The sequence below is a fragment of the Corvus kubaryi genome, unplaced genomic scaffold (genome assembly GCF_017639235.1).
Source record: "Corvus kubaryi isolate FWS band 111438036 unplaced genomic scaffold, C.kubaryi_AGA036_p1.0 37396, whole genome shotgun sequence".
Taxonomy (NCBI): domain Eukaryota; kingdom Metazoa; phylum Chordata; class Aves; order Passeriformes; family Corvidae; genus Corvus; species Corvus kubaryi.
The window spans coordinates 9,510,445-9,538,404 of NW_024581135.1; the positions used below are offsets into that span (position 1 = coordinate 9,510,445).

General features: G+C 42.6%; 1 protein-coding gene across 11 annotated transcripts in view; it reads right to left on the bottom strand.

The window, feature by feature from the left end:
- KALRN (kalirin RhoGEF kinase) overlaps nt 1-27,960 on the bottom strand; it is a 483,534-nt gene that overhangs the window by 23,298 nt on the left and 432,276 nt on the right. For 7 of the 11 annotated variants that reach the window (XM_042041538.1, XM_042041539.1, XM_042041542.1 and 4 more), the window contains 14 exons: nt 27,694-27,824; nt 24,021-24,087; nt 22,649-22,752; nt 20,172-20,241; nt 19,531-19,617; nt 18,630-18,722; nt 17,492-17,542; nt 17,096-17,173; nt 16,041-16,226; nt 12,817-12,988; nt 8,634-8,872; nt 7,525-7,772; nt 4,171-4,294; nt 2,774-2,833 (listed from right to left, as the gene is read on the bottom strand). In XM_042041538.1, the coding sequence (XP_041897472.1) occupies nt 2,774-2,833; nt 4,171-4,294; nt 7,525-7,772; nt 8,634-8,872; nt 12,817-12,988; nt 16,041-16,226; nt 17,096-17,173; nt 17,492-17,542; nt 18,630-18,722; nt 19,531-19,617; nt 20,172-20,241; nt 22,649-22,752; nt 24,021-24,087; nt 27,694-27,824 (1,710 nt within the window). Of the gene's footprint in view, nt 1-2,773; nt 2,834-4,170; nt 4,295-5,358; nt 5,381-6,570; nt 6,653-7,524; nt 7,773-8,633; nt 8,873-12,816; nt 12,989-16,040; nt 16,227-17,095; nt 17,174-17,491; nt 17,543-18,629; nt 18,723-19,530; nt 19,618-20,171; nt 20,242-22,648; nt 22,753-24,020; nt 24,088-27,693; nt 27,825-27,960 lie in introns of those variants that run through there. The other 4 variants (XM_042041540.1, XM_042041545.1, XM_042041543.1 and 1 more) reach the window with 4 other exon arrangements.

The window sequence follows — 27,960 nt, forward strand, 5'->3', positions numbered from 1 at the left end:
ACTTCATGGGTACTATGACCAGCTTACTGACTTGTGCAGGAAGTAGGGTGGAGCTAAATTGCACCCACATTTCCCGGTAATTAATTAATATGTCTGCTTTGCATTTAGAGACTGCTCTCTCTGTTCCAGCACTGGGTGCACGTTCTCATGCACGAAGGGAGGAAGAGGGATGTCAGGGGTGACAGTCCTCTAAGAGAAGCCAGGTGACTTGCCCTGTTATTACCTGGCTGTAATGATGACTCCACCTTAATGACACAGGAAAGGTACCTCTGAGTGTTGATGGCCAGGACACAGCTCTTCTGCCAGCACTCCCAGCATCTATAAAACCCCTCATGAGCCTGGCCAGGTGTGAGGACAAGGTGCTCCCTCTCCTTGGGCAGTCAGTCACGTTGTCTCCAGCTGCCCTGGGAACTCATCAGTGGACATTCCACACAGCAGGGAAAGCATAACCAGGTGAGATGTGGATGTTCACTGCACACACAGGCTGGGCTGGAGGGGTAGCACAGCTGTTTAAGTTATCTAAGCCTAGCACACGAAGCCTAGAAGATTGATGAAGGCCTGAATCAGGCTCTGGTGTTAGAATTAGCTTGTTTTGCCTCTGGTTTAATGAGAAAAGACTTTGGCCTCCCAGGCTGTAATACAGCCCAATTATTGTAACACGTTTGAAAAGGAGAATCAAAATCTCATAATGAAGGGAAAGGGAGAACAACCGTGGCTTCCAGTAGGTGAATACCCCAGACTTTTAGAGACCAGGCCTCTTCTAGGGCTTCACCAGCACTTTATGAGCCTGCCCATGCTCTGTTCCCTCCAGAGGATTCTATTTAGTTTATACTGGGTATCAGCAATCCCTTCCTCCCAGTATTTCTTAGCCAGATCAACGAGATGACCACAGTCAATTCTGGCTGCAGATGTACTAAAACCAGCACAAACAAGGGCCATGCTGCTCCTTGCAGGGCAGTGTGACCTTAGTAAGTCACCCCCACAATTGTTCTCTTATTTTCTCTTCCTCTGCCATTTTAAATATTTGTTCAGCCCCAGAGAGTTTTGCTAGAAGCAAAACTGAGCTTTCCAAGCCATGAGGAACACAGTGGCTCCTGGGGACTGCAGTGCAGCGGCACTGTCACCTCCAGCAAGTGACCTAGGAGATGCAGGACGGGGCTTTCTGAGTGTAAACAGAGTCACACAGAAGGCACACAGTTACTCCCCCAACAGCAGATTGATTCCATAGCTAAGACTTCACATTGGTGTATTTTGGTTTAAATAGAAATGTTTTTTTTCTCCTGAAGTTCAGAACAGTAGACTGTAGCATGGTAAAAACCCAAATCAAGCCATCAAAAAGACTAGAAATGCTGACAATGCAAGGACTCAGATACCTCCCACTGGATATATTCTAAACTATCTTTTTTCCTCCTGTTGAACAAAGTCAAAACACAGAAATCCTCTGCAAAAGAACAGTGATTTTCACCCAGCTCTGCACAACCACCTGTGTCTCAGCCACCTGTTGGTGCACAGGGCAATTTTCAGTGAGTGAAAGCTTCCACAGACTCACGTGTAAAAATGGGCACAGCCTTACAACAAATACACACACTTCCAGTTGTTACCTGTGACTGGCAAAACGCTCTTTGAAAATGTAAACACAGTCCTGAGAATAATGCAGCTTTAGAGGTAAGGACCATTCAGTCTCCAGGATGTCAGCTGGGTCAAAAGCTTTCCTTTAGTACACATCCCAACACAATTAAAATAAAAGCATGCTTTCAGGTTAACAGCTTAGGTGGTACACCTCAGTACACTTCTCCCTCTTTTTATCTTCCCTTCAGGAGGAAGATCAGCTTTTTTTTGCAGGATGTCTATAGTGCAGCCTGGCTGACAGCATCCGGGAGATCTGCTAGGACACAGATATCTCTGTTCTCCGGTGACCTATCCTGTCATCACCACAAAATCACCTTCTTTCTGAACCATGCCCTTGCTTGTTTCAGCAGGAACCTCTTTCAGCCTTGGAACAATGTATAGAAATGTTTTGTGTGGTCACTATAAACAGGGAAAAAAAAAAAAAAAAGGATCTTGCTAGATCTTAATTGAGGAGAACCAGATACAGAACTCTTCATGATTTTAAGCTCTTTCAGGCTCTCTCGACAAGGCACTAGAACTGGTGGTTTCACACTGAAAAAACAGTAACATAATGTACCATAATTTGGGTCCACCTATCTTCATCAGCCTTGCCTGAGATACAGGTACATTCATACAACTGGTTTTACCATTCTTCCTTAGTACCTTGACAGAAATGCAATTCCTACTCTGCTAAGAGAAAAAGGAAATGTTGTCTTTTCTGATTTTCTAGATAAAGTGCTGGTTGTGGTACAACAACATTTGCTCCATGATTAACAACACAGGCCTGACTGGCAGCTCAAGTGTGTATTGCCAGGGCAAGGGGTGTTTTAATATAGAAAGGTGCCACGTTTATCAGCAGCTGACACACTTGCATTATTGTTGGAATGAGGTCCCAGGTGGGAAACAGAGACTGAGGGTGGCTATGTGAGACTCCAGCTCAGCAGGAGCTTGTTACTGAGCTCACTCCACTGCTCCCACTCCAAAAGAAGCCCAAACTCCAGTTCAAGGCTTGGCAAAACCGGAATTGACACTTTTTGTGACTCACACTAAATTGGCACACACGTCTGCGAGCAATACAGACCCACCAACTCCCCTTGCAGCAAAGGTATTTCAAAACAGACACATGTTCTTGAGAAAAAATAATCACAAGGATGATTGTCTCTACCTCCATACTAGTATTGGGGTCAAGGTCATCACACTCTGATTCCTCTGAGCTGTTTGTCTCCTTGTTTGGCAGCATGAAGAGGAAGAAAGAGAACAAGAGATTAGAAAAGAGATTGGTTAGTCAGGGCAGAGCAGCACAGTTGGGAGCAGCACGAAAATGGGCAACAGTAGGGAAAATGCTCCTGAAACACAAACAAAAAACAAACCGACAACAAAACAAGGGAAGCAAAGGCAAAGACATGCTTTTGCCAGAGAAGCAGCAGTGATTCTGCAATTCGTTCAGGTAGTGAAAACAAGGAGGAAGCAAGAGGAGGAAGAACTGTGCCACCATGCTGGAGCAGCCACTTCCCTCGGGCCCAGTCCTTCCTCGTCCAGAGGGTGCGAGGGCGCCCGGGATGCAGTGTCAGGGTTCCTCCCTTTGCACATGCCAGGGCTATTGCACCAGGCTTGTAAGGCACAAAGCCTCTGCAAAGGAAAACACTTAATCATGGGCTCTCCTGGAGAGGGGTGGATCCAAAGGACATGCTCAAGTGCTTTCCTGAATCAAGGCTGAGCTTTGGTTGTGTCAAAATCACAAGTGTTTGCTTGCCTCTGTTGGGAGGGAAAGCCCCAGATTAGTCCTGAGCAGGCCTCATGGTCGGTTTATAGGGATGGATCCTCTGAGTTGGAGCACAGTAGTCAGGCACCCAGAGCAGAAGATGGAGCTTAACCCCACAGTTCTGAACCTTTTCCATACTGGGAGATCTCAGAGAAAGAGAGAGAGACGCAGACACACAGACACACACACACACACGCAGACACACACGAGACCTTCTCCTGGCAAGACAGAGTCAGCATCTCTGCCCTGTCTGATAACATGGAAAGAAAAAGGTCACTGAGACCATCTCCCTAGACCAAAAAGCTTAAGAATCCCCAGGTTGGGAACCCGTTATCTTAATATCTGCTAAAATATTGACCTAAAGAAAACTCAGCAACTTCAGCAAGGCCATTGGTTCACCCAGTGGCTTTCTCACTGCTGCAGCTGCTCTGATGAAGCTGCAGACCTGGGCTAGATCAGAGGTCAGTAAATCACTGGTGTCCCAATTTGAAGTTATTTAACCATGTATATAGTTGGGTTTCTTAATGAAGATTACTTACTTGCATGTGGGATGCCAGGAAAAAGAAAACAAAAAACAAAGACTGCACTTTATCTTGCATGCAAAAATCCTGCTAAAATGGATACTACAAAAAAGGAACAAAAAAAAGATAACTGAAGTTGAAAAGAAGAAAAAAACCAACAAAAAACCAAAACCCAAACTCAAAATTGCCGCCCCCTCCCTCTCTCAGGAGAGGATGCTACAGGGGGTGGAAAGGATGGGAAGCAGGAGAGCAGCACAGCTTTCAGATGGCCTTACTCACTTTAACAGAGACTTTGTTCCCCAGAATATCCTTGGATTTACGTGGCCCATTGGCTTCATTTTTGCCACTGCTCTCCTTTTCCGCCCGCTTTCTCATGCGCAGGGTATGCCATGAACATGACTTCCTGTTGTACCAAAAAACGCAGCAGTCAAATGGCAAATCATAGCAGGAAGAAAGGTTTTGGAAAGGGGAACCAGCATCCACATTTGCAATTACTGCAGTTCCCTAGAAGGTGAAAGCCACCGGCAGGCAATCTGCCTGTCTCAATCTCAGCAATGACAGCTGAAGTTCAAAACCAAACCAAAGAGTTCTGCAAAGCAGATGTTGTGCCACACTTGCTGTTTAAATGCATGGAGCAGGAAAAAAATGTCCATGATGGAAGCACAGGCAACTAGAACTTGGTCATCTGGTTTCAGGGACTTTGTCTTGCATTGCCACAAATAGAAATTTATTTCAATTTTGCTACATTTAAAAGACCAGTTTAGTCCTCAGTCTTGTTGAAAAAAAAAGCAGTGTAACAAATATAAAGAATGGTCCTAATGTATTACTCAGTACAGCAAATTAAAAAAAAATTAAGAAATTCAAGTGGTTACTCACTACATGTTGCTCAGAACACAAACAGCTCAATAAATAGGAGCTGCATTATTAATTTTCCAAGAGATAAGTCATGTCCTAGAATGACAAGCTCTGCTGTGCCTCTCAAGACCAAGAATTTCCCATTTGACTTTGCCAATCCAGTTAAAAAGGACAGCAGTCAGCTCATGGGTTTTGGCTAGCATCACAGCAGGCACCATTTCCAGTAAATTTTTCACCCCTTATTACTGCTCCTATGACCTTATTCTTGGAAAAAAATAATAAAAGACCAATGTCACCCTTTGTAAGAGCAATGCTGTGTTGACAAGAGAATTGTGTATCAAAGCAGACATAAGAAATTAAGAAAAAACCAAAACAGTTCTTGATATGGATTTCATTTGGTTTAAATAGTGAAGAGTGGACAGGTTGGGGGGGAATTTGGGGAGGGGTATGTTGTCCAAAGCATAAAGCTCTCAAAACAGCAGTGTGATGAGCTGGGATCCAGGTTCAAAGCATCTGCCCACCTTTAAGTCATGCAAATTTGATTTGCATGTTTAAGCCCAATGTTTGGCACATGTCACGTCTACAGTACCTTGATACATTTTACAAAGGAAGTTGTATGAATTCCAGGGATCACCTGTGATGCCAATAAAACGCAGTATGTTAGCAAGGTAGGACCCAAAGGATGCCCCACACAGCCGACGCTCCCCCATGAACACTGCGTCTGACTCCTAAGCGTTTCCTGCTTTTACCTCAGCACCTGATGGGAGCTGTACAATAGCTCAGTTAAAGAACAAGCAAATGCTGCCACTGCCACAAGAGTGAATGGGGTCACGACAACTGTTTTTGCAACCAGGATTAGAGTCTGCACTAACTCAGACTGTATGGGCAGTGGTGTCTGAGCACAGGGAGCACCAGAGCATCCTGCACGGCTCAGACAGGCACTAAGTGCTGACTGGTATTTGGGAGTTCCTGGAGAAGGTCCAAATGAGAAGTGCAGAGCAGGGGAAGTTATCCAACACTTCAGGACTGTTACGTTTTCCTTTAGGAAAAGTAAGAGTCAAGAACACGGCTGATGGGACTCCCTGACCGATAGGTGAGTAATTCATGGTGCCAACACTGCTGGATCGACCATATATTTTGTGTACAGTATTTGTCACAGAAGAAACAGTTTTATTACTCAAACTAAGTAGTCACTGTGATCTGGCAGACCAGATAGGGTTGAAGATAACACAGCTCCAGGCTGTTTTTCACTCATAGGACTCCTATTATTCAAGTGTCTTTTTGTTTTCTGGGTTGTTTTAGCTGTTTGAGTCTGAAAACATTGTTTAGGACTTTAAATCTCACTGCAGTGAGAAAGAGAGAATTGCAATTCATGTGTCTTTCAGTTTTGTTACACCTTCCTGGCCACAATTCATCCACCTACAGAATTTGATGCAGAATTTTACTGTACAGCTGCCATGAAATCAGTCTTCACCAGGAGTCTGGTACCGTGGATGATTCTAAGGGCATGTGGTTGCATATTGCAGCTAGAGAGGAACCCGGGAATGGCTGTGGTGGATGTGCAAGAGATGTGCCAAGCAATTCCTTTGGCTTAACATGCAATGCCAGATAGCATTCATTACTGACTGACAGGTAAAGTCATCATTTCTCTTAACTGAAACGGCAGCAGAGATCAAGTTATTATTTTTAGTGAATCTGTCACAAAATCTTTCCTCGTGTTTAATTCTGCGCCTCGAGGTATTTGTGTAAGGTAAAACACAGTTTGTAGCATACATCATGCATTACCATCTAGTCATTTTAGATGTTAAAAGAAATCAACAGGTATTACTGAAAAGAGGGTTGTACCTTCTGTATTTAATACCAAAAAACCACTTTCTTGCATTAGTCATTTCAGACTGACAAATTTCTAAAAATCAGAAAAGAAAAATATATATCCACACATTTGTTAAATAAGCAACAAAATATTATAAACAAAATTAAAAACAAAACAAAATCAAACAAAACAAAAAAAAGAAGGGTCCAACTAATTCTTTTACCTCATTAAAACATGCTCATGGTGAAAATTTATTTTACATATTTAAAATAGTACATTTAAAATTAGTTACATTACAGGTACAATGATGAACATTGCGACTATCCATTATATTGCACAACCTGACTTCATCAATATGAGTTTGTTTCTTCTTTTTTTTAAATAGTGCAAAATACTTTATACAGGAATGTACTTGGATGGGGGTCTTGCAAACCAAAAAATATATTACAAAAGTTACTGCAAACAGAAAAAAAAACCAAAACAAATGAAAAAAAAAAAAATACAAGCTGTACAAGGAAATTGCCATAGACAACAAAATCTCTCCTCCTTGAGAAGCGAACCTCAGTCCAACACAGAGCCTGGATTTTTGTGGTTTTTTTGTTTATCTAGATGCTGTTATAACCAATATATAGATTAGCAACTTAATACAACATAAATATAAGTCCAGTCCAAGCAGGTCCATGTTGGTGTAAAATGGTGTCATGTAAAGCATATCTTTAACCGTCTATGGTTTTATTTCTCTCCAAAGTATAAACAAAATCCCACAAAATGAAAATAAGCAAAACCCGAGCTATCCACCATGGCTGCCCGATGCTGCGGATTGACCACTCAGCTTGTTCCAATGGCACTGTAGATAAAAATCAGCAGGATTTCCCTACCATTTGGGTTTATTTTTATTTATTTATTTATTTAATTTCCTCAAAAAATCCACATAGTGCTCCCAGCGAAGCCAATATGGCACTTACTTGATGCTTCCATCGCTATTATCTGTAGTGGATTTAGGGAGGGGAGCCAAGATACTGCCAGGGATCCATCCTTCAGCGGCTGGAGAGTGGTCGTTTGCGGGCTGGTACACCAGGAACATGTTCTGCTGGTTGATAGCAAGGATCTGAACCACCTCTCCTTGATTCACACAGATCTCATCCTCCTTCAGTGCATAGTAATCTTTAATCACCACCATGGAAGAGGTCCCATTGCACCCTCCCAAATCAGTCTGAAAACGGACACAACACAAACCGGTGAGTGGCCGGTGCGGACGAACCTGCCCTTTCCGGCAGCGATCCCACTACTTCATGTCCAGCCTAACCAGACCAGGGAAAAAGACACAAAACACTTGGAAGTTCACATTGGCAGAAAAGGATTTGAAGGACCTGAAAGGTGGCAGTAACAAATACAAACCAGTTTCCTATTTCACATCAGACTTCAAAGCTACTGACAACCGTGCCCCTGGGTGTTCTCATCTGCGGGTGTTACAGATGAAGGGTCTGTGCTGAGCCAAATAGGGAGAAAGACCAGTGATGCTGAGTGAATACTCGCAGTTAAATATAGGTCATATTGAAAGTGGCTTTGGTCAGCCTCAGCCAGCAGCAGGGTCCAAACATGGTTGGTGGCCACTGACTCTTTGGTGGTTTGTGTGCAGCACACATGTACCCAAATTACAACCTTTAGCTGGCACCCTGTGAGCTGTTATATGGGAAAAGGTCTAAACTCTTCCCTACCATAGACTTTTTCAGGAATGGGTGGTTAATGGCTATTAGAGAAGCCTGAATATTGCTTCTTCCAGTATTGCAAATGGATATCTAGTTCATTAGATCTGCAAGCACAGTGCCCTGAAAAACACTGGGACCAGTGCTCCAGGGTCAGGCTCTGTCTCTGTTTCCTAGATGAAGTGCCCTCCATGTGGATGCCAGGGCTTTTGCATGAGCTGTTTAATCCCAAATCACACGTTACCCCATTGCTTCAGTTTGTTGATTCCTGTTGACCTGGTTAGATGCTAATCAAAGCTAACATCATGGATCACCTGTGGTATAAGAAATGGGCTGTGAGATCATGTTTTATCAGATGAGCTCAGTACCTTGCTTTGTTCATACTTGTCTCCGGGCTGTGAGTGCTCATACCCTGTGCTGCCGTTGGAGGTAGATAACTTCAGGGGTGGGAGAGATGGGTTACGGCTTGTAGCCTTCAAAGGCTTCTCAGACCCTACTGGAATAGAAGAATGGGGCCTGGTGTTGGGCTGAGGGACTCTGCCGGCCTGGGGCCGCAGCACCGCCGAGCTGCTCTCCTTGCGTTGGTACTCGATGGGCGACTGCAGTGCTGCAAGAGAGGACAAGAGTCAGCCACAGGCCCCCAACAGCCTTGCCAGGGGCTGCAGAGGTGTTCAAACAGGTGGGATGGTTCAAACAGAACAGACCCATATGCTGCAAACCAAACAGGAACGGGACATGCCACCCATGGAAGCACACGGTGCGTTCATGGCTAGACAGGACTCAAGCATGTTACACTGTGCTGTGCATGAACTGAACACAGCACTCCGTGCTGATGGGAAGAACAGCTTCTCTAACCTACACAGTGAGTAAGCTAAAATGTTTGCCATTTATAGCATACATAATTGCATTCATTTTCTTTGGAATCGCACAAATTAATCATATCCTGTAGTCAAAATAAATGAAAGTCTGACTAAGAGGTGCACAGCACATTTACAGTGAATTTTGCTAGCATCAGGAAACACAGGTCAAGACCTCTAAGTCCCATGTGCATATTCCCAAGAAAGTGTGACTACTAAATACTCTTCAGACAAGATGCACTGCAGCTTGGCTCTCAGTGTGCTTTCTACATTAACTTTGGTTCAAGGAAACTGCTGGAACTGGCCAGCAAGTGAGGAAGTATAGATGGCACCAAGATATTATTCCCAGCAGTACAAACCTCTCCAGAAAACACCCAACGGGCAACACTTAACAGTTCCATAAGCTGTTGTAAAAAACCAAGCAGTTGTAAAAAAGCAACTACTTGTGAGAGTAGATTTTATCGTCATGGAGAGAGCTTGCACTGGGAAAAGGAAGGATAAAAATTCCAGATTGTAAAGAAATAAATAATTTGTTACGTTCGGAGGGGAAGGGATCAGGGCTGGGACTCGCAGTGAGCAGATTTGCTGGGCTCAGGCTATGAGCCCCAGACCTATGGGCTTGGTTTTTCACATGTCATGTGGCTTTAACAGATGATTTATAGTCAGTTAATACTGTGTACATGCACCAGACTAAACCTACTGGAATGCAGAGAGACTAGTCTAGCAAGAGGCAGACAGAGGACATAATGTCACAGCATCAGCCCCACCAGGGAACCACAACAGAAGGAATGTCTTTCACAACAAGATGAAAAGGAAAGAAAACCAGAAAAGCTCAGCACCATACAGCACTCTCTAGCATTCCCCTTCCAGAGAAAGGCAGGGCAACTCAAGAAACCACTTTATACTAAAGAACAAATGACTTAAAGAAAAAAAAAATCAAGGAGGATGCCAGATCACCATTTTCTTCAAAAGGACACAGACACAGATCTGCAGCAATCTGAAAGATTACTTGTCTCTAAAACCCGACCCTTGTCACAAAAGCAGACTGTATTTATGCCACAGTGACTGCCAGTTTCACTTGCTTACCTCAGCTGCAGCTGGAAATGGTTTGGTCCTGCTGCAGACCAGCCACAGAGGGCAAGGAAGGCTGGGGAGAACTTTGACAGTGATTTTGACAGTGACATTTTTCTATTGTATACAGTAGATTAGGCTGCAAGGTCTTTAGCAGTAAGATCTGAATGGATACTTATCAGTCTAGCTTGAAACAATCTACTGTACTCAGAGCTTTTAAAGGGTATTTAGTTGAGTGTCCATTTCTGACTGCTAATTCCACCATGAACTATCACAGTGACGCCTGGCTTCCAGCCTCCTGTTAAACATCTGTCAGTATTCTTAGAGTGTCAGTGTCCATCTACTTGCTGCTTCTTGCTCTCTCTTTCTCTCTCAAACTCCCCCCAAAAACATGATTAAAAAAAAGGTACAGATGAATGGCATTTTCCTTATGAAACATGTCCAGCAGGGACATATTTTTTTTACACCTTGCTTCCTAAAGGTCAGAACAGCTCATCATTTGATGCACAGCCTGTTTCTCAAGCTTAGCAGCTTTTACTTTTCCATGGAAAAATATGAAAAACTTGAATATTACAGTTTTACATTAATGAAGTTTGGATGCAAATCCCGTGCTTTGTACACAGCCCCAACTCTTTAGGACTTCCCTGGTGAAGAGAGAAAAATCAGAGACAGCTTGGGCAAGAACTCATGGGGAATATTCTGTTATTAAGTTTATGCAGCATTGGCTCAGTGTGGATTTAATATGATTTTTAAGACAGAAAACATCTGCTTTAATGAAATGCAAAGCTAAAGAACATATTTAAAGATTAGTCAGCCTCAGTAAGATTACATTCTAAAAGCCACTTAAAATGTTCTGGACTGGACAGGCTCTACTGGATACAGTATAATTTTCTTGGATCTTATTTATAGTTTTAAGGTAAATCCTTAAGATTGTGTTTTAATATAAATCTGTTTTTACTTTTGCTTTAGAGATAGTGATGATTATGTTCCTAACCCATCAAATTGCTTGCTGGCCTCATAGAAGATAGGCTGAATAGGGGCTATGAAGATGCCTCAGTAGGAAAAGAGGCTCACAGGGCAGTAAGTCCTGTGAAGATAAGAGGGAATACTTAAAAAATAAAAAGAACAAGCAAGAAAGATGTGGAAGGGACAGAAAAACCCTGCATTAATGCCTGTGGAGTTCTCACAAGGCTTTTTTAAAAAAGTCTGTAGCTAACTGTTAGTGGAATTTATTTTTATTCCAATAATTCGTCAGTCAAAGCCAAGTGCACTGACATAAACCCACCAAGTTTTGGTACCAACTGGTCAAACTGGAGAACTTAGACTCTTCATCTCACCAATGTATTCAAGGAATCATTTTTAAATGGTTGCATGAAGCCACTTCTATTCCAGGTCATGAAAACCCAATACCAAGTTGTGGCATCATGGCTGAAATAGATTTCCCTTCATCAGCTCAGCCATAGATTCTGAACTGTCACAACCTTTGCATGTAACCCCTTCCCACTTAACTTCTGAAAAGTAAAAGTAAGCTGAATTAAAATTTTTAAAACCTCCACATTCAAGAAAAAGGAACCTTTGCTTTGATGTGAAATGAAAGAGCCTCTTCCCATTTTGCAAAAAAAAAAATCCACAAAACCAAATAACAAAACCCAAAAATAAAAAAAATCTAACGTATTGTGCCAAGCCAAAACATCTTGATTCAAGCAAATATGTTTTATTATTGAACATGTATTAAGCTATTAAATATAGAACTCTAATATAAACTCCATAAAATAAGCTGGTTTGAAATGAATAGTGCAAAGCTATCGTGGAGACATCCAAAGCAACTCTGTTGCTTCCAAACAAACAAAAGAGATACTATTTTTAGATTCTTTCTCTAGTCCTGTTCCCCTCACTTACCCTCATCCACTTGTGAGCAAGAACAAGCTAAAATTGTTAACTGAATTTGACCCCTCTGTATTTCCAAATTACACAGTTCTGCTGATTGTGTGTGTGTCTGGTTTTTGAGAGTTTTTTTTTTTCAAAACATAGCTTTAATTTGAAATATTATTTCAGACCACCTCAAATCTATTTCTACAGCAAAGCTGATACTTTGGAAAGGCCTCTGTTCATGCACAGCTCCCATGGTTCCTAGGAGAAACAAGCCCTTGCCCTTGTTTCCTTGCCCTTTCCTTTGGTTATTTTTTTTAATTGAAAGCTGCTGCTGCCCTGCAGAGCTGGGACCTGTAGGGGGGTGCACGGTGAGGCAGCCTTCCTCCCACCTCACATCCTCAGCTGGCAGCACGCGGTGATGTCTAACAGGAGGTTCTTGGGGATAAACCTTGCTCTGAGCACATGGGAGATGCTGTGTAGATAAAGTGGCAACCTGGCTTCAACATGATCTTGGGATGGCATCAGATTTAAAATCTTGCTGCACAATGGAAAGCACCAGGTGACAGAGCCCTGCAAACCCCAGGGCAAAAGTACCAACAAAAACACCACCCACAGCGGGACCTGAGATAGGAACATGAACCCAACTGACACATGCACAAGTGGCTCAGTAATTTTTTCACAGAGGAAACAAAGATTCTAAATCCCATTTAGCGTCACAGTTTGGGAAACAGAACAAAGACCACGTACGTACCATTTAGGAAATCTCTTTGTGTGTCCAGGACCTGGTTGATGTCCTGTACCCAAGCCTGTTGAATTTCTGGATTAGCTGCCTGCAAAATGACTCTCTCTGATGTTTCCCGGCTCATTAGGGCAAACTTGCAGGGATCATTGTCCACATTTTCTTCAATGATAAGGTAATTCATCTGAAACAAGCCAAGGTAAGCATGTTACAGGGAGCATGAGTTAACATTACACAAGAATCAAAACTGTTGTGAAATGTTCCTGAAAATAATTGAGTCCAATAACAAACTGTTAGACCATAATCAGAAGAATTTGTCTCATCTAGATTTACCCAGATAAATCTAAATCTTAAATATGATGCTTAATAAAGCTCTGACAGATGTACCAGACATCCACCCTCCTTGTCTTGAATTACAACTTCTATTTTAAGGTAACACAGACCTGACTGGTGGGCTTAAAATTTACTGTAACCCATAAATAGAGCAAAAATGTTCCTATTAATATGTTAATGAAGTCTATCATTCCTCCAATCTAAATAAGTGTTTATATTTCTTGTCCTCTGATAAGAGAGTCTCAGTCATTAGCACATTTTAAAAATGGAATGGACTGTAAACAGGGATATAATGAAAAAAAAGAGCAATTCTCCCGTGATGCTCCAGCAGATCTTATTTCTAGCAGATTAGAGTCATCTGTGTGCAATCACTTCACTCGACTGTAGTCACAGATATTCTTGCTGGAAATCACATGGATGGCAATTCTGGCTGCTGTCCCGCCCTTGTGAGGCTTCTGTTTTAAGTGTACTCATAACTGTAGCTTTTCCTGACATACTGAGGGTAGTAAACAAGCATAGGTTGGCATAGCCTCCCTAAAAAAAAAGAGAGGGAGTGTCTTCATGTCAAAAGCAGACAGCTCTGAAGACTAAGGCAGTAATGTCCCCTAGAAGTCCATCTCCAATTGCTCTGAGTATCTGTCAAGGTATGGAGAGATCCACTCCACACCAGAATACTGTCCAGCATTCAAACTGCCAGATGGAATTAGCCTCTTCCTTTGCTTCTGGCAGTCCCTGTGAAGTTACACTGACATGCAGGAACTCCCCTGACATGGGGACAAGGAAAGGGACTCACAGTGAGCCCAGACAGTGCTGTTCCTCCTGATCTGAGCTCATTTTCCTCTGGTTGATAGTCAAACCAATCCTGGTATGACTCCACATAGAAGGCTCCTATTTGCATCTCAGGGAGATGCATTTGCCAAGGCTCCCACTTAGGTATTTTGGGAGCCTGAGGGTGTCCAGCTGAGAAGTATCTGAGAAGGGATGTGCCATTTCTGAACACTAAGGACCTTATTGTGTAAAAATGGGTTCTTCGCTAATGCAGGACAAGATGCTGAAGCTTCTTCACGATTTGAGTGGGACAGACCTTGGAGAAGAATATTTGGGAGTCTCATCTCACTGACAGACCAGAACAGCTGCATTTGAAGTCATATGCACTTTTTACTCTGTGGCTGTGACAGAGGAAAGAAATGGGACTTGTGGTGCTGGCTCAGGTGGAGGCCCCACTGCGAGGTGAGGCTGCCCAGAGCCCAGAGAGGCAGGGATGGTCCTGCTCCACTGAGAGCCACAGCTCTTCTCTGTGGGAAGCAGACATGCAAAAGCAGCCTGAAGCTGAAGTGGGGGCTGGGATGGAGGGTGTGAGAGCTGCTGGCACACAAAATCCATGCTGAGGTGGGGGAGACACACATGGAGCCATGTGGGATCCCACACTTGCTGTAGACACTCAACAGGAGAATGAGCTGTTTGCCAAGTGGAAGAAAAGCGGCTGGAAAATTATCACATGAAAATTTTAAACTCAGGCAGTGGGAACAGCCTTCTCTCTCGTAGGCTGTTTAACTAGAAAAGCAACTCATACCCTTGAGGCAAGCTAATTTTATTGACATTAGGAGAGATTTATTTTTCTCTCTTTATCTACAATATACAATTCAGGAATTGTTTCCTGCAGATAAAAGCCTCATTGTTATATATACAATAAACTGAAGTAAAAATGATTCATACTATTTCCATCTCCAATTTTAATAATGATTTAAATCAGCAAAAACATAAAATCAAAGCTGATCATCTAAATCAAGATGATTGTTTATTTGTACACTTTAGGTTTTCCCTTTATAGCCTATTATTTGGTTGGAAACTATAAAATACACTGACTTGCAAATGGATATAGGCTTTTCAGTAAATGCTGCTGTTTCCATCAGCCAAGAAGACGACCTCATTTCAGTAAATATGCTGTTTATCATAAATTTGTTTAGTTATATTTGTTAATATGCATTATTTCAGCTGATAGTGTTCTATTTCATATTAATGCACCATTTAAAATTTAGAGCAAACACAATGCATTCTCCCATGTCTCTTAACCTGTATCTTTGAAAAGGAAATCAATGCCAGACTGGTTTCTGAGCTTTGAATGACCCAGAAATTTAAATGAATCAGTGATTTTGCTCTTTCTGCAGGCACAGCAAAGGCTGCTCTACCAGGAGATGTGCAGCACTCATTCACCTTCACTTACTATTTCACCAGTTAACTTTGCATTTGTTAAACAAACATAACCCCCCCTTAAACAAAAAAAGACACGAGTAAATATTTGCCCTGGTTACTTTCAGTTTTTACTTTTAGCCCCAGCCCCATAATCTGGATAGATTATTTAAAACCAAAATTAGTTTCTCAAAACTCTCTTTATAGTTTAGCTGGTTTTGTAATTTGTCACAGCTTTATTTTTAGAATTATATGTGGTTTTATTTGTCTTTGAAACATTCTTGCAACATCCATATTTGTACTAAGAGCCTTCACACAAATTAGGGGGAGTATTTCCAGTAATATCACATAAAGGCTTAGTATTGACTTATAGTTTGGCCTAAATGACTGTTTTGGACACTGTACCTTCATCTACCTTTTACGATCATGCTTAAGAGCAACTACTGTAAACTTCCTTTGACTACTGCAGGTTTTGCAGCAATATTTGCTAATTCAGAGCTATGAATGATAGAGGACCTGCCCTGGCTGTGTTCCCTGTAAGAATTACCCAGTACATTTAGACACCCAGCAATTTATTTAGAGATGGTCTTAAACAGCTTCTGATCCACTGAAAAGTAAATGCAAATGTTTTCTGCACACTGCTGTCCCCCTATGACAAGATGAACCTTACACAACCATCAAAGAGAATATGCTTCTCCCTCTACATTTCTTACCTTTATGCTTTTCTTGAACATGTAGCCTGGTGTTAGAGATCCTTTCCTAAGGAGTTCACTGAAGATAACTATTTGCTCAAAGAGAAACACCCTGCGCTCCTTGGGTCGAGACTGAACCCCGGAATCCTGCTCCGTCACGTAGAAGGTGTCCTGCTGCAGCAGCTTGCCTTGAGCTGTCAGTTTGCCCTGAGGAGCACAAGGCACTAACATCACAAACCCTGACCCACCGTGATCCCACAAGGTGATATGCTCTATTTCATGCAGCCCAAGTTTTCCAGGCAGCCCTGCATTCATGTGAGACATATGCCCTCTAAGATACCAAAGCAGCAACCCTGTAAACCTCAGCTGAAGACAAGTAACAGGTTTTTCTTGCTCTCATTGCCACTGATGGTGTATATAAAACCAAAAGCAAGAGGTCTTAATCAGACTGTTTTGTACACTTCATTTTAAACCCTGCTCCCATTATGCAGCTTGTTACTGTAGTGCTCCAGGCAAGAGCTCTCCATCATGCCCTAAGCCAGCAGCCACTGACACAACACCTCTGAAGGTGCAAAAGTCAGGACCTACCTGTTTGCAGTGCATAAGACAGTAAGACAAATCTTTATTCATTTTGGAGATAAGACCTCTCACCAAAGCCTACACTGGCTTAGTTACAAGCCACATGCTGCAACTTGTGGGGTTGTAACTCTCAAGTCCCCTCCTGGATGTTGCTGAACTCGGTGGGAGCAGTTAATGTGTTAATGCCAGGTGACCTTACCAATGGGCAGAGCAGGCTGGTTCATCACTTATTTTGCTCTGGATAATAAGTCTCATTAAAGCTTACAGAAGCTTTTACAGACCTCACATTTTGAAGAAACAATAGATAGATTGCCTCAACTTTAGAGTGAGAGGTGTGTCACCCCCCCACCTTTGGAACCTCACCAAAGCATGCAGCTCAGCACCGCAGAGGAACAAGCACTAAATAAGCAGCTTGGGTAGATTGTAGAGACAATCATAGGAAGACAAAATAATTTTCCTTGCCTAGTTATTATTATAAGACAAATGCAAATGCATACCTCAAAGCCTTGGAGGCGACCCAGGTTCATCATGTCATTGCAACGTTTTGGTACAAGGCACATTAATTCAACTGCTTTCTGTTGGGGAAAAGGGATGTTGCGTTATTACAAGAGACCCAGAGGGTTCCTAAAAGCACAGTGTCAAATAATGAAGTTCGATAGCACAATTGCTGCAGTGACTCATGGCGAGGCCCTCATGAATAGATGTCTAAAAGAGGATGGTGCAGGACTAAAATGCAGGACTGTGCCATCATCTTTTAATTCTGATTTAAGCTAAGAGAAATACTACATTTAGACTACCAGCAGGATCTTCAACTATTGTCAAAGGAATACTGGGGTTTTCATTCCTCCATACAAAGTCCCATCAGCCCTATTGTCCAGTGCATGAAAATGTACCTCTATCTCGGAGCACTCCAGACCAGCTTTTTCACTGTACCTCAGGAAGTCCTGGAGAAAGCAGAAAGGTTTGCATTAAGGCACTTCAGAAAAGAGAGTACAAAAGGCACCAGTTTGAAAAGGGAAAAGCATATTCAGCATGTGATTTTCTGAGAAGAAACTTGCTACTATTAATAAATTCATCTTCAGAGATTGCTGAATGTCATAACCACTTTAGAGATATGGAAAAGGGGTGTGGAGGGTTGTTGAAAAGATCACAGAACAAAAGACAAAGCTGGGGTTAGTCCTTGGGAATGCTTACTTGGTCCCTGTCTTAAGCCACAAGACCACACACACACACACACACACACGAAGAGTTTTCTTTTCCTTTTGGCATTTTGGGGAACACGCTGCTGTGCCTTTGCTAGTGTGCAATTCCCAAACCAGGGCTGATGGCAGCCTGCTTGGGTATAGCTCAAAAAAGAGAAGAAACCAGCTCAGAGCCCCAGTGCTGCTGGAGATTACAGGGTGGGTTCAGACATGCCTGCTTTTAGATATTGGCTTCAGACCCCTCATGATGAATTTTCAAGAGTGCTGAGTAATTGTCATTATGGATAAGTCAGCATAAACCAAAGTGGTCAGGCTCCTGGGGAAGAAAATTGGGGTGAGCTCCCCAAATTTTAAGACAACAGAATATTCTGAAAATAAGTTTCTTCAGCTAATTTGAAGACAGATATTCAGAAATGGAGGCTATAGCACTTACTAGAAGCATGCCTCAGCACCAAAGACAGACTTTAGCAATACACTTGTGTATCTTTGTTCCAATTTTAAAAAAACTGAGAGTTTGCTCTGAAACCTCAGAGGAAAAAAATTCGTATTTGAAGTGTACCCTTCTATTAAAAAATTCCAAAAGAAAATGAAAAAAAAAAAAAATCATCTGTTTACTATCCTAAATTGCAAACCACTCACACAGATGTGGCCTCCTGCTCTCTGGACATATTCCATGGGCCTCTGTCACTGTATGCCCAGAAAGCAGACCCCTCTTTCCTCTTAATTTGATGAATTTATTCCTCAATTAAGTCTAAGTCTGATTTAAAATAACAGCATCTAACCCAACATGCAGACTACAGTTCAATCCAAACTGTATGTTTTCACTCACCTTGAGAAGAAGCTGGTATTTAGTTATTCTTTGAATGGGTTTAATCAGAAAGTCACTGATGGTCAGCCGCTGGCTTATTTCCTGCTGAACCTCCTAAAAAATGAGGATTAAAAACAATTGCAAACAATCACAGAGTAAGACAGACAACACGATAAAACGTCTCAGCAGAGACTTATTTCCACAGAAAGTTGGTCTGTTCTTAATCTTTTGTTTGCAAGACGGAATTTCTGAGGATTTAAAAATCTGGCATATCCTATTTAGGCAAGGCCTGGGTTAAAGTCATGGCCGAGCTGAAGGCATTGGAAAGCACGGGATCCCTCCCCCTCTGAGCTGACCGAGCAGCCCTGCAGGGTCTGAGGGTCACTCTGTCCACTGCAGCGGGGATTAGCTCACAAGTGAGTCCTGCAGAACAGGCCTCCTGCCCTGGGGTGAAAGGAAACATCTTTCCCTTGTTAAACACGCTTCTTTCACATTACTATCACAATGTGTCTGGTCCCAAAGCCTTCTTGAAACAAGATTGCTGGGGATTTATGAGAGGCACCACCCAGCTCCAACAGCTTTTACCTCCCCTGCTGTTTGCACACTACTGATTTAAAAGTCTTACTTGGGACAGAAATGAGTGCCTTTGTGGTACTCTGCGGGCCACACAGTTAGTATTGAATTAAATATTTATTGTAAATATGTAAATATTTATTGTAAATATGTAAATATGTAAACAACATGAGAATTTGAAAGCAATTAAATAGTAACACTTTCTCTGTATGGCAGAGACCTCAGCAGCACGTGCAGTATCAAAATCTTCAGGAGTTTGTTTGAGGCAAACCCCACAGCTTACAGAACAGTCTCCTTGACCTGGACTCACAGCTGCAAGCAGCAGTAATGCATAATGAGCCGTGCTTACCTCAAAGTACGTTTCATACTCAGCTACTATATACTCAGACCGGGGCTTGTTTTGGCAATACACCACATACATGTGCAATCGCCGCTCCTGTGAAGGCAAGAGGCACACCAGCCACGTGAGATATTGGCCACCCTTCTGTTATTAAAAGGTGGCAGAAAGCTGCTATGATGTTCTGCTTATTTTTGGTTTAACCAAAGACTTAGTTCTCTAAAGCAGGAAAGAAAATTGGTAACTGGTTCTGTCCTCCACAGCTGCACTTAGGCAAGGGGAGCTTTCTGGGTTGTGGCCAGTGAGAGATGTTACACCCACACTGACAGGTCTGAAATTTCCTCTAGAGTTATACTCTGGCTAATATCACATGAACATGTAAATTGTAGCACCTGCCATAATTGTATTTTGGCAGATGTCCTCGGCCACATCAATTTTGCCCCCCAAGTAAGTTGTCTGCAAAAAGACAATGATTAATGCTTTAGTGCAATCCAGCTGCCCACTGAAAATGCTTAACTGTACGGATACTTTATGTTTAATTTCAGTTTAGACATGCAAAAGCATCGAGTCGACACAAACAGGTGTTTTTGAAAAGGAGCCATCACACCCTAAAAGACAATTGTACTAGATATAGGAAACAAAACAAAACTTACATGCTTAATAAAAAGCTGTGCTAAACGGTCAGGTTCTTGAAGACATTTTTCCAGTTCAGCCAGGAAAAAGCTGAAAGAAAGGATATGAACACTTCAGAATACTTCTTTAGGTCATCCCAGCAGCAAACTAGTCATCCTTCAGATACAAGAGTGGCACTTTAGCTCCAGTATCCAATAATAAATGAAAAGGTAAGCTTGGCTTCAGCCCTTAATGGTGGGATTTCTAAATCATTAGATGAGAGCTGTGAAATGTGGAGGTCTTGTCTTGCAAACTGTCTGCTCTTCTTCTGGTTTGAATTTTCAAAAAGTGCTGATCACTGTCTAATTGCAGGAGTTGCTTTCCTTCACTGAGAACTCCCAGAGTAAAACTCTCCCATATACCAAAACGCTTGTGAAAACTCAGCTTATGAAAATTCCAGCTTTGACCAAGAGTTCTCAGTTGCATGAGCAGATTTGGAGTACTGGTCAACATGAAAGAGATTGCATATGTTTCCACCTGAATAAACAAATCAATATGTTTTGCTGGTGGACTTATGATATGTTCTGTTTGTCACTGTTTTTAATTTCATAATAAATAGACATGTTATTCATGATAGTCACAGTAATTCATAAACACCATCTCTATCTTGACTTGCAGCTTCAAGGAGGTCATTCATTCTAGCTCAAATGCCCTTATCAAAAATATACTGGAATGCCTAAAAGTGAGGTGAAAACATCAGACACACTGCTAGATTTTTCTGTCTGGTAGGCAAATCCAAACAATTGCCCTGTCCATGATCTTCCTCTTTTTCATTTCAGGATTTCAGTCTCAAATGCCTCCATGGATTTCCTACAGTAGCAAGATTTTGTGAGAGGACATGCTTGCAATAGTCTGGTCCCAAGAAATCCCAGAACCTCAAAAAATGATGCAAATTTGGCAGATGTCCCAATTAAAAATCACCATTTCTACTGTTAGATACAGCTGCTTCCATAACCCAATCCTCTATAAATGCTACATTCATCTGCATTTAAATACACTACTTGACCCAGATATACAGAACTAAAAATAGGGAATCTTTCCATTTGTGTTACAGAAAACTCCTATCCTCACACTTAATCAAGGAACAGCACTGGTAAAAACACTCCATTCTCTGGTATCAACATAAGGTGAAGCTTCCTCTGACATTTTTTAGTTTGTGCTCACAAAGTCATCTGTCAGCACATAAGGACAGGCTGAGGCCATGAGATAAGCACCTGTGGGACACATGACAGCAAGGATACTGTGCTTCCTGGGTGAGGGAAATGCCCAGAGCTGAAGGAAGCTCCAGCCCAAAGTCCATTGCTCACATCTACACATACATGCTCAAATTTTAGTTAATTAGAGCTGCAGAGTATTTGTGAGTGGCAGAGCTGAAATGATGACCATATTGCAAGACATTGTTCACAGTTACAGAGGAAATGGCCCAGGGTTTGTGTTTCCAGCAGCTTTTCAAAATCTACTTGTAGGAGTAGGATTTTCAAGGAATTGAGCTCCTAACTCAGAGCCAAAAGCATCAACTAGGCCAAAGCATGCCAGAGTAAGAAGGATCTTGAAGGAATTTGTATTTTATCACCCTTCTAGCCAAATACCACCGGTATGGTCAGCCTTAATGATCTAATCAGCTGCATGTGAAGATGTTGCTGAGATCCACGAGACACAGGAAGGAAACCATGACTTCCCAGCACTGCTACTGCCCATCAGTAGGATACATTGAGGCTACAGCTGTGACCCAAGAAACTCAATTATGGCAGCCCCAGTAGCTTTTCTGAAGATTCAGTGAATATCTCACAAGCAGCAACTCTCCGAGAGCGATGCTGGGAATACTTATGAGCTCAGGAGCTGTGGATGGACCACAGTGGTACCTCTCCAAGTGATGCCTCTTGTTGGGGCTCCCCAGCAAGAGTGGCAGAGCCATCAGCAGCACAGAGCTGACACAGGGCAGCGTCCTGTGTGCAGCATCCTTGTCACACTGACCAGCACTGCTGGCACTGTGTTTGAGCCAGCAAAAAGCTGTACCTGTGATCACAGACAGCATGACAAACACCCTCCCATGATGCCAGGCAGTGCAAAGCTATCCCACACCAAGGTTCTTTTTTCACTGGGAAGAGTGATTTAAGGTAGGCCTGATGCCTTCCATCAGGCAGTTGTGCTGGTTCTGGCTGGGTAAACAAAGCCCTGTATCAGGATTTAGGGTACTGAGAAACTGTGGCTAAAAGCACATAAGTCAGAACATCTTCTCAGGATTCAAGGTAGCCAGGATTTGTGATGTTATTAAGCAGCCCTTACAAACCAACAGAGATAATCTAAAGAGAGGCAGCATCCTTTGGCAGCTCAGCCCTGAATGACCTGATGATGTTCAATTAAAAGCAGTTTAGACATACAAACACCACATAGCCCAACCCTCTATGGATAAGTGGTTAGAAAGGTGTCTAAAGAGGAACTAAACCAAAACACTTACTCTTTGTGCCAGTCATAGATCTGGTGAATATTGCCAAATACAATCTTGTCTTTCCCTTTCATATCTTCAGAAACTCCTTTTTCTTCCATCCTCTTCATGAAGCCCTTTAGGATTAAGGATCAATGGTCAGCAAAGGGTTCATTTAAGGGGGAAACACTTTTTTTTTAAAGAAGCAAAAGTTTAATGCCAAGATATTTTACATTGAAAATGCTTAAAATATCTTTTGAACAATTTAAAACCAGAAAAGCAAGTAGATACTTTAAATTACACAGTTTTCTTAAAAGAAAACTTCAAAGGATTTATTTGGAATATCTGCAATACTTACACAAACCATTATTAGATGCAATTGAAGTGACAAGTGCAATTGTAAGATAAAAGTTAAAGTAGTTTGTCAAGCTCTTGGCTTCTCTGGTAAAAGGAAGAAATCAGACTCTGCACAGATTTCTTCCATTCTTCATCATGAGTATCTTGTGGGAGCACAAAGCCAAGCAGTGAATTTAGAGTCACAAGAACAGGATTTCTCACACCTCCTGAGAGTTTCTGTGTAAGCCTTTGGAGCATGACAGCCCTCTCAGGTTTGCCAGTGGTGCACGATGTAAGCAGAACATTACACAAAGGTTTCCAAGTTTGGAAGCTGTTGAAAATCCCTGTTAGATAGACTGATAATTCTCCCTGGACTAGTGAATGCCACTAGTGAATCCCACGTCTCCACTTCTGAGTCCTTGCTGGGAAAAAAACTGAACCCTGCACTGAGTTAGACCTGACAGGTGATCCCTAGAGATCAGCCAGATCTTTACAAGTTGAAGCTTATGAAAAAAAAGACTGGTTTTTAATGCAAAAAAAGGACTGGTTTTTAATGTAAAAAACCCCCAAATTCTCTTTTATCTCAAGCTTTTCTGCAAAACAATAATCCATGGGTCACACATGCAGCTCAACACAGTTCCAGGCCCAGCTTCTAGAAAGGTACACAGACAAAGGACAAGTCCAGGTGCAAACTCAAGCAAAGTATGTGTTCACATTACCCACTATGATGGGAAGAAAAGCATGAAATAAGGGGTAGGATGATAAATTATTCTCCACCAATGCCTCCAAGGCTCCTTACAGCAAAAAGAGTTTGTCACAAGCAGGGTAGCCAAGAAAAACCTTTGCACACTGGAGTTGAACCTAAAATACAACATTTACTAGATGGAAACAAAAATAGTTTCCAAAGGCATTTCTTTTTGTTTCTGTCAACATGAGAAGGGGACCATGGAAGCAGACTGCAAAATAAAGCAGTTTGTTTCTCATGCTGTATTTTTTGTTGTTGTCACTTGTCAGCATGGTGCTTTTTAGTGGGAAAACATTTTGCATAGCAGGGTTTGCTTCAGCTCACCTCCACAACAGTTCCCAAGTCTTTGACGTAGTCTTTTTCAGTCTGCACCAGCTCATTTAAGACAAACCTAAATTAAAACAGAACACACAAGAATTTGACCATACTCCTTGATGTTACCATTTGCTCCTTTACCACATATGATCTCACCATAAAACCCCATCATCATCCAGATCACGTAACACAATTCACCCTTAATTCAGAGCTCAGTGGAATGTAAAAGACAAAAATGTCACATTTCAGGTCAGAGGAATTTCAAATCTCTTAACCACTCTTTCCTGCTATCCCTCTTCCCCCACCACATCCCAGGATGGTGCAAAAGCAGCAGCACAAACAGCTGCCTGTACCTTGAACTACCCCTCCCTGATCTCCTCTCCCCATCCCCTATGCAGCCCCCCTGAGAACGATGGAGACATGTCCTGACCCATTTTGCAGCAAGCAGAGAGGATTTCTTGCTCCAGTCCATCTGGCTTTGCCCAAGATTCATCAATTACATTTCAGTTTGGAAGTTTCAAACACGTGGAAAACAAAGCCCCTCTCCCGTCATAACTAAGAGCTTAATCTTTCAGAGTAGGTAATCTGTGTGTGGGTGTCGAATGTTTTAACTCTGATTTCAGAGCTAATAACCCCGGGTAGGGGAGTCATCTAATGAAGGCCTGATGCATGCAAACAACAGCAAGCTAAAAAAAGCCCCTCCTTTTTAAGTCAAACTGACTAATCACATAATGTTCTTTTGAGGACAATTTCAAAAAGTTACAGTTTGCTGCAGACAGTTTGTCTCTCAATTATGCCAATACATAGATTTGGCACATGACAAATAAAACTTCATCTGTCGTCAAGTTTGCTACAGCAGTAACAAGGCTAACAAGATAGAGGAGTGCTTTCATGTCTGATATTTCTCTGTCCACATCAATCACCAGACTGACCCACTTGAAGTGATAGGGCTGAGGGCAAACAGTGCTAAGATAAAGCCTGGTTTAAAATACCTGGAGGGCGAAAAACCAACCAAACTGGCAAGGAGAGACTTAGTTATGAGAGGCTACTGAGAAAATAAATCCTGCTCCTGCTGCGCTCGCGACGTGTCCCTTGCTCAGACAAAGCAGAGGCGATACTTTGGCCATGTGGCAGAAAAAAGTCAAACAGCTTCTTGTTGGTTTGAGAGTGAAATCCAGCCCCCTTGGCAGCAGGCAGGGCTGGCAGCAGCCACACCAGATGCTTGGGCTCTCTGGAGCGCCCTGCCAAATTGTGCCTGGGCAGCAAACACGTGTAGGGCAAAAGGCAAGAGGCTGCTCCTTCCCAGCAGCATGTGGCCTGAGCAGGCATGTGCTGCACAGCCCCTCAGGCTGCCTGACCCCCGTGCCCTTGGGACAGGCTCCACAGTCCCCTCTGCCCGGAGAGGAAGGCTGGGAGGGGACCCTCCAGCTGGCACCACCTCTGTTTGCATTGCTCCCCACAAGCACAGAGAGCTGCAGAGGGAATGGGAGAACCTCTCCTATCTACGAGGTTACTGCAAGGATACACCCAGCCAAGTTCTGCTCTAAAAATGAAGCAGCGGGTACCTGTAGTACATAATGCTGCAGGACATGCAGGCAGGTGTGTGTTTGTTAGAAATCAGTGCAGCAGCCAGGTTTCTGGTGAACAGACAAAACCTGCCAATTTACACCTCTACTAGGACTCAGGGTCTGCACCTCCACTGCTTACCTTAAATTCAGCACCAGGGTTCCCTCTGCTCCCCTCTTCGTACCAAGCAGGAAAATCAACCTTGACCATCTCTACTCATTCTCTGAAGCCTACCTGATGCAGCACCTTAGAAGTACTCCCAAATTTAAGGTTTCTAAGATGCATGTAGACAAAAATTCAAGTTCACTCATCTCCTGCTCTGATAACAGGGCAGGGAGTTGCTTGCAAATTGCACTGGTCACCAGCAGTTATTGACTACACAGATGTATTTAAACTGGCATGAACAGGAGCAAGGTTAGAGCCTCCTCACTTCTGACTGAGTCTGAATATCTGGATATCTTGGAAACTCCCTATTAGACCTATACTGAACAATGACACTCAAGGAGACACTACTGTCTTACTGCTCATAGAAATGCAGCAACCAAGCCTGATGGAATAAGGAATTTCCTAACCCCAGGGCTAACTGCTGGCATGCATGTGCTGCCAGGAACACAGGACATTGCTGCCTATGCCTGTGCAAGGGTTCAGCTGCTGTGTTGTGGGGATTGGAGGGTCACAGCTCAAGCTGGGAGATCAGCTGCCTCACATGACTGTGGAATTAAATCCAGCAAGCTGGAGAGACACAGAATGAAGACACAAAGGAGCTGGAGGGGGAGACAGATGTCTAATGCTGAAAGCCACTAGCAGGTGCTCCTAAACATCCTGGTGTTCAGGAATTCTGGCAGCTACTAATTGCACGTAATAGGCTGCCAGTCCCTGCCAGAAGCGTTCCTCTAGCTCTTCTTACACTGGCAGAGGTCTCTGCACTAAAACTGCAACCTGCAGTTAGCTGCCAGTCACCTAATTAATGAACTGCCACCAGAGGAACTCCAGATCCTGCAATATTGAGGAGCTTTCAGGAGACAGTCATGGGCAGAGATGTTCCCTGTGGGGAGGCTGACAGCTGCCTTGTAGAAAACGTCTCCCATTCAGAAACACATGCAGGAGTGTCATGTCCTTGTCTGCTACTGGGAGTTGCTCCAGCTCCTCACTGTATCCCTCCTCTGGCTTCCTACAACAAACTGCAGGAGCAAATGATGGCTTTCACAGACCTGTGACACTGCTCTTACTTCCTCTGGTTCTCCTCTGACTTGGCATCTTTCCTAAAATGGGATGCTCTTCTTCCATCTCTCACCTTACCACACTCCCATGAGATCTGTATGGAATGTTACTTCTCCCCTCAATCTACCATTTGATTAATCATTGCAGTTCCTGTTGTTGGTGTAAGAGGTGATACAAAGAAAACAGCTACTTCAGCTTTCTTTCATAAAATTCTTGATTCCGTTGCTCCAATTCTCTGTGTTCTTCAGCTGAACACACATTTAAGAAATGCTTTAATCATTATAGGCTTTGAAGGAATAAGCATTATTTTTAAATTTAAGGGAGTGTACAGCTAATTTTAAAAAACAACTTTCATGAGCTGTCACCACTTCTTTTTTCTCTCATTACCACAGACATGAGGGTTTCCCAAATGGAACTTTTTCTTCAGTGGCACATTTCCACCACAGATGGATCTGAATCCTGTCCCTTCCTATGCTAATAATGAGGGCAAAAAATATCTCTTTCAAAAAATCTTAGAGGGATTCACTGTTCTTTTTCTCAAAGGTACCTAATAAGGTCAACCACATATTCCCCCTCTGAGAGCTTTCACCTCTGGCAATGCAGTAATTACCAATGCACACATCTCAGTAATACCTGCTGAGCTCTTCAGAGGCTTTTACAGCAATAGATATTTGCTATCTGGTGTAAAAGCTCTACATTTTAGATTGAAGATGAGCTTCCTGTGTGTGGAAGTGCTTTTATGAAGTGTTTTTGCATGTTAAGAAAAACAGATGCAATCAGAACACAGCTTTACTCTCAGTTCCACACTCACTCACTGACTACAAAGTATTCCTGCAGTGCTGCTGTGTGTCCCCCTTGGGTACATATTTTGGAAAGAACCAGTAATACAACTTACATCCTGCCTCTCATTGCTTTGGCTTTTTGTTCCTCTTCAAGGTTTCGTGGGGGAGTTGAAGGTGTCATTCCTTCATTTAAGCATCCAGTGGCATCTTTTAAGCCTCCTCGGTAAGATCCTCCTTCAAGGGTCTAAAAAAACCCCAAAGAACAACAGAATAAACATTTTCCTTGAACTCCAGCATCAGTATTCAAGTCAGTTCTGCAACCACCACTACAGAGTATTCAGAAACACTCTCCTGCAGGACTTCGTGAAACACAACCAAAC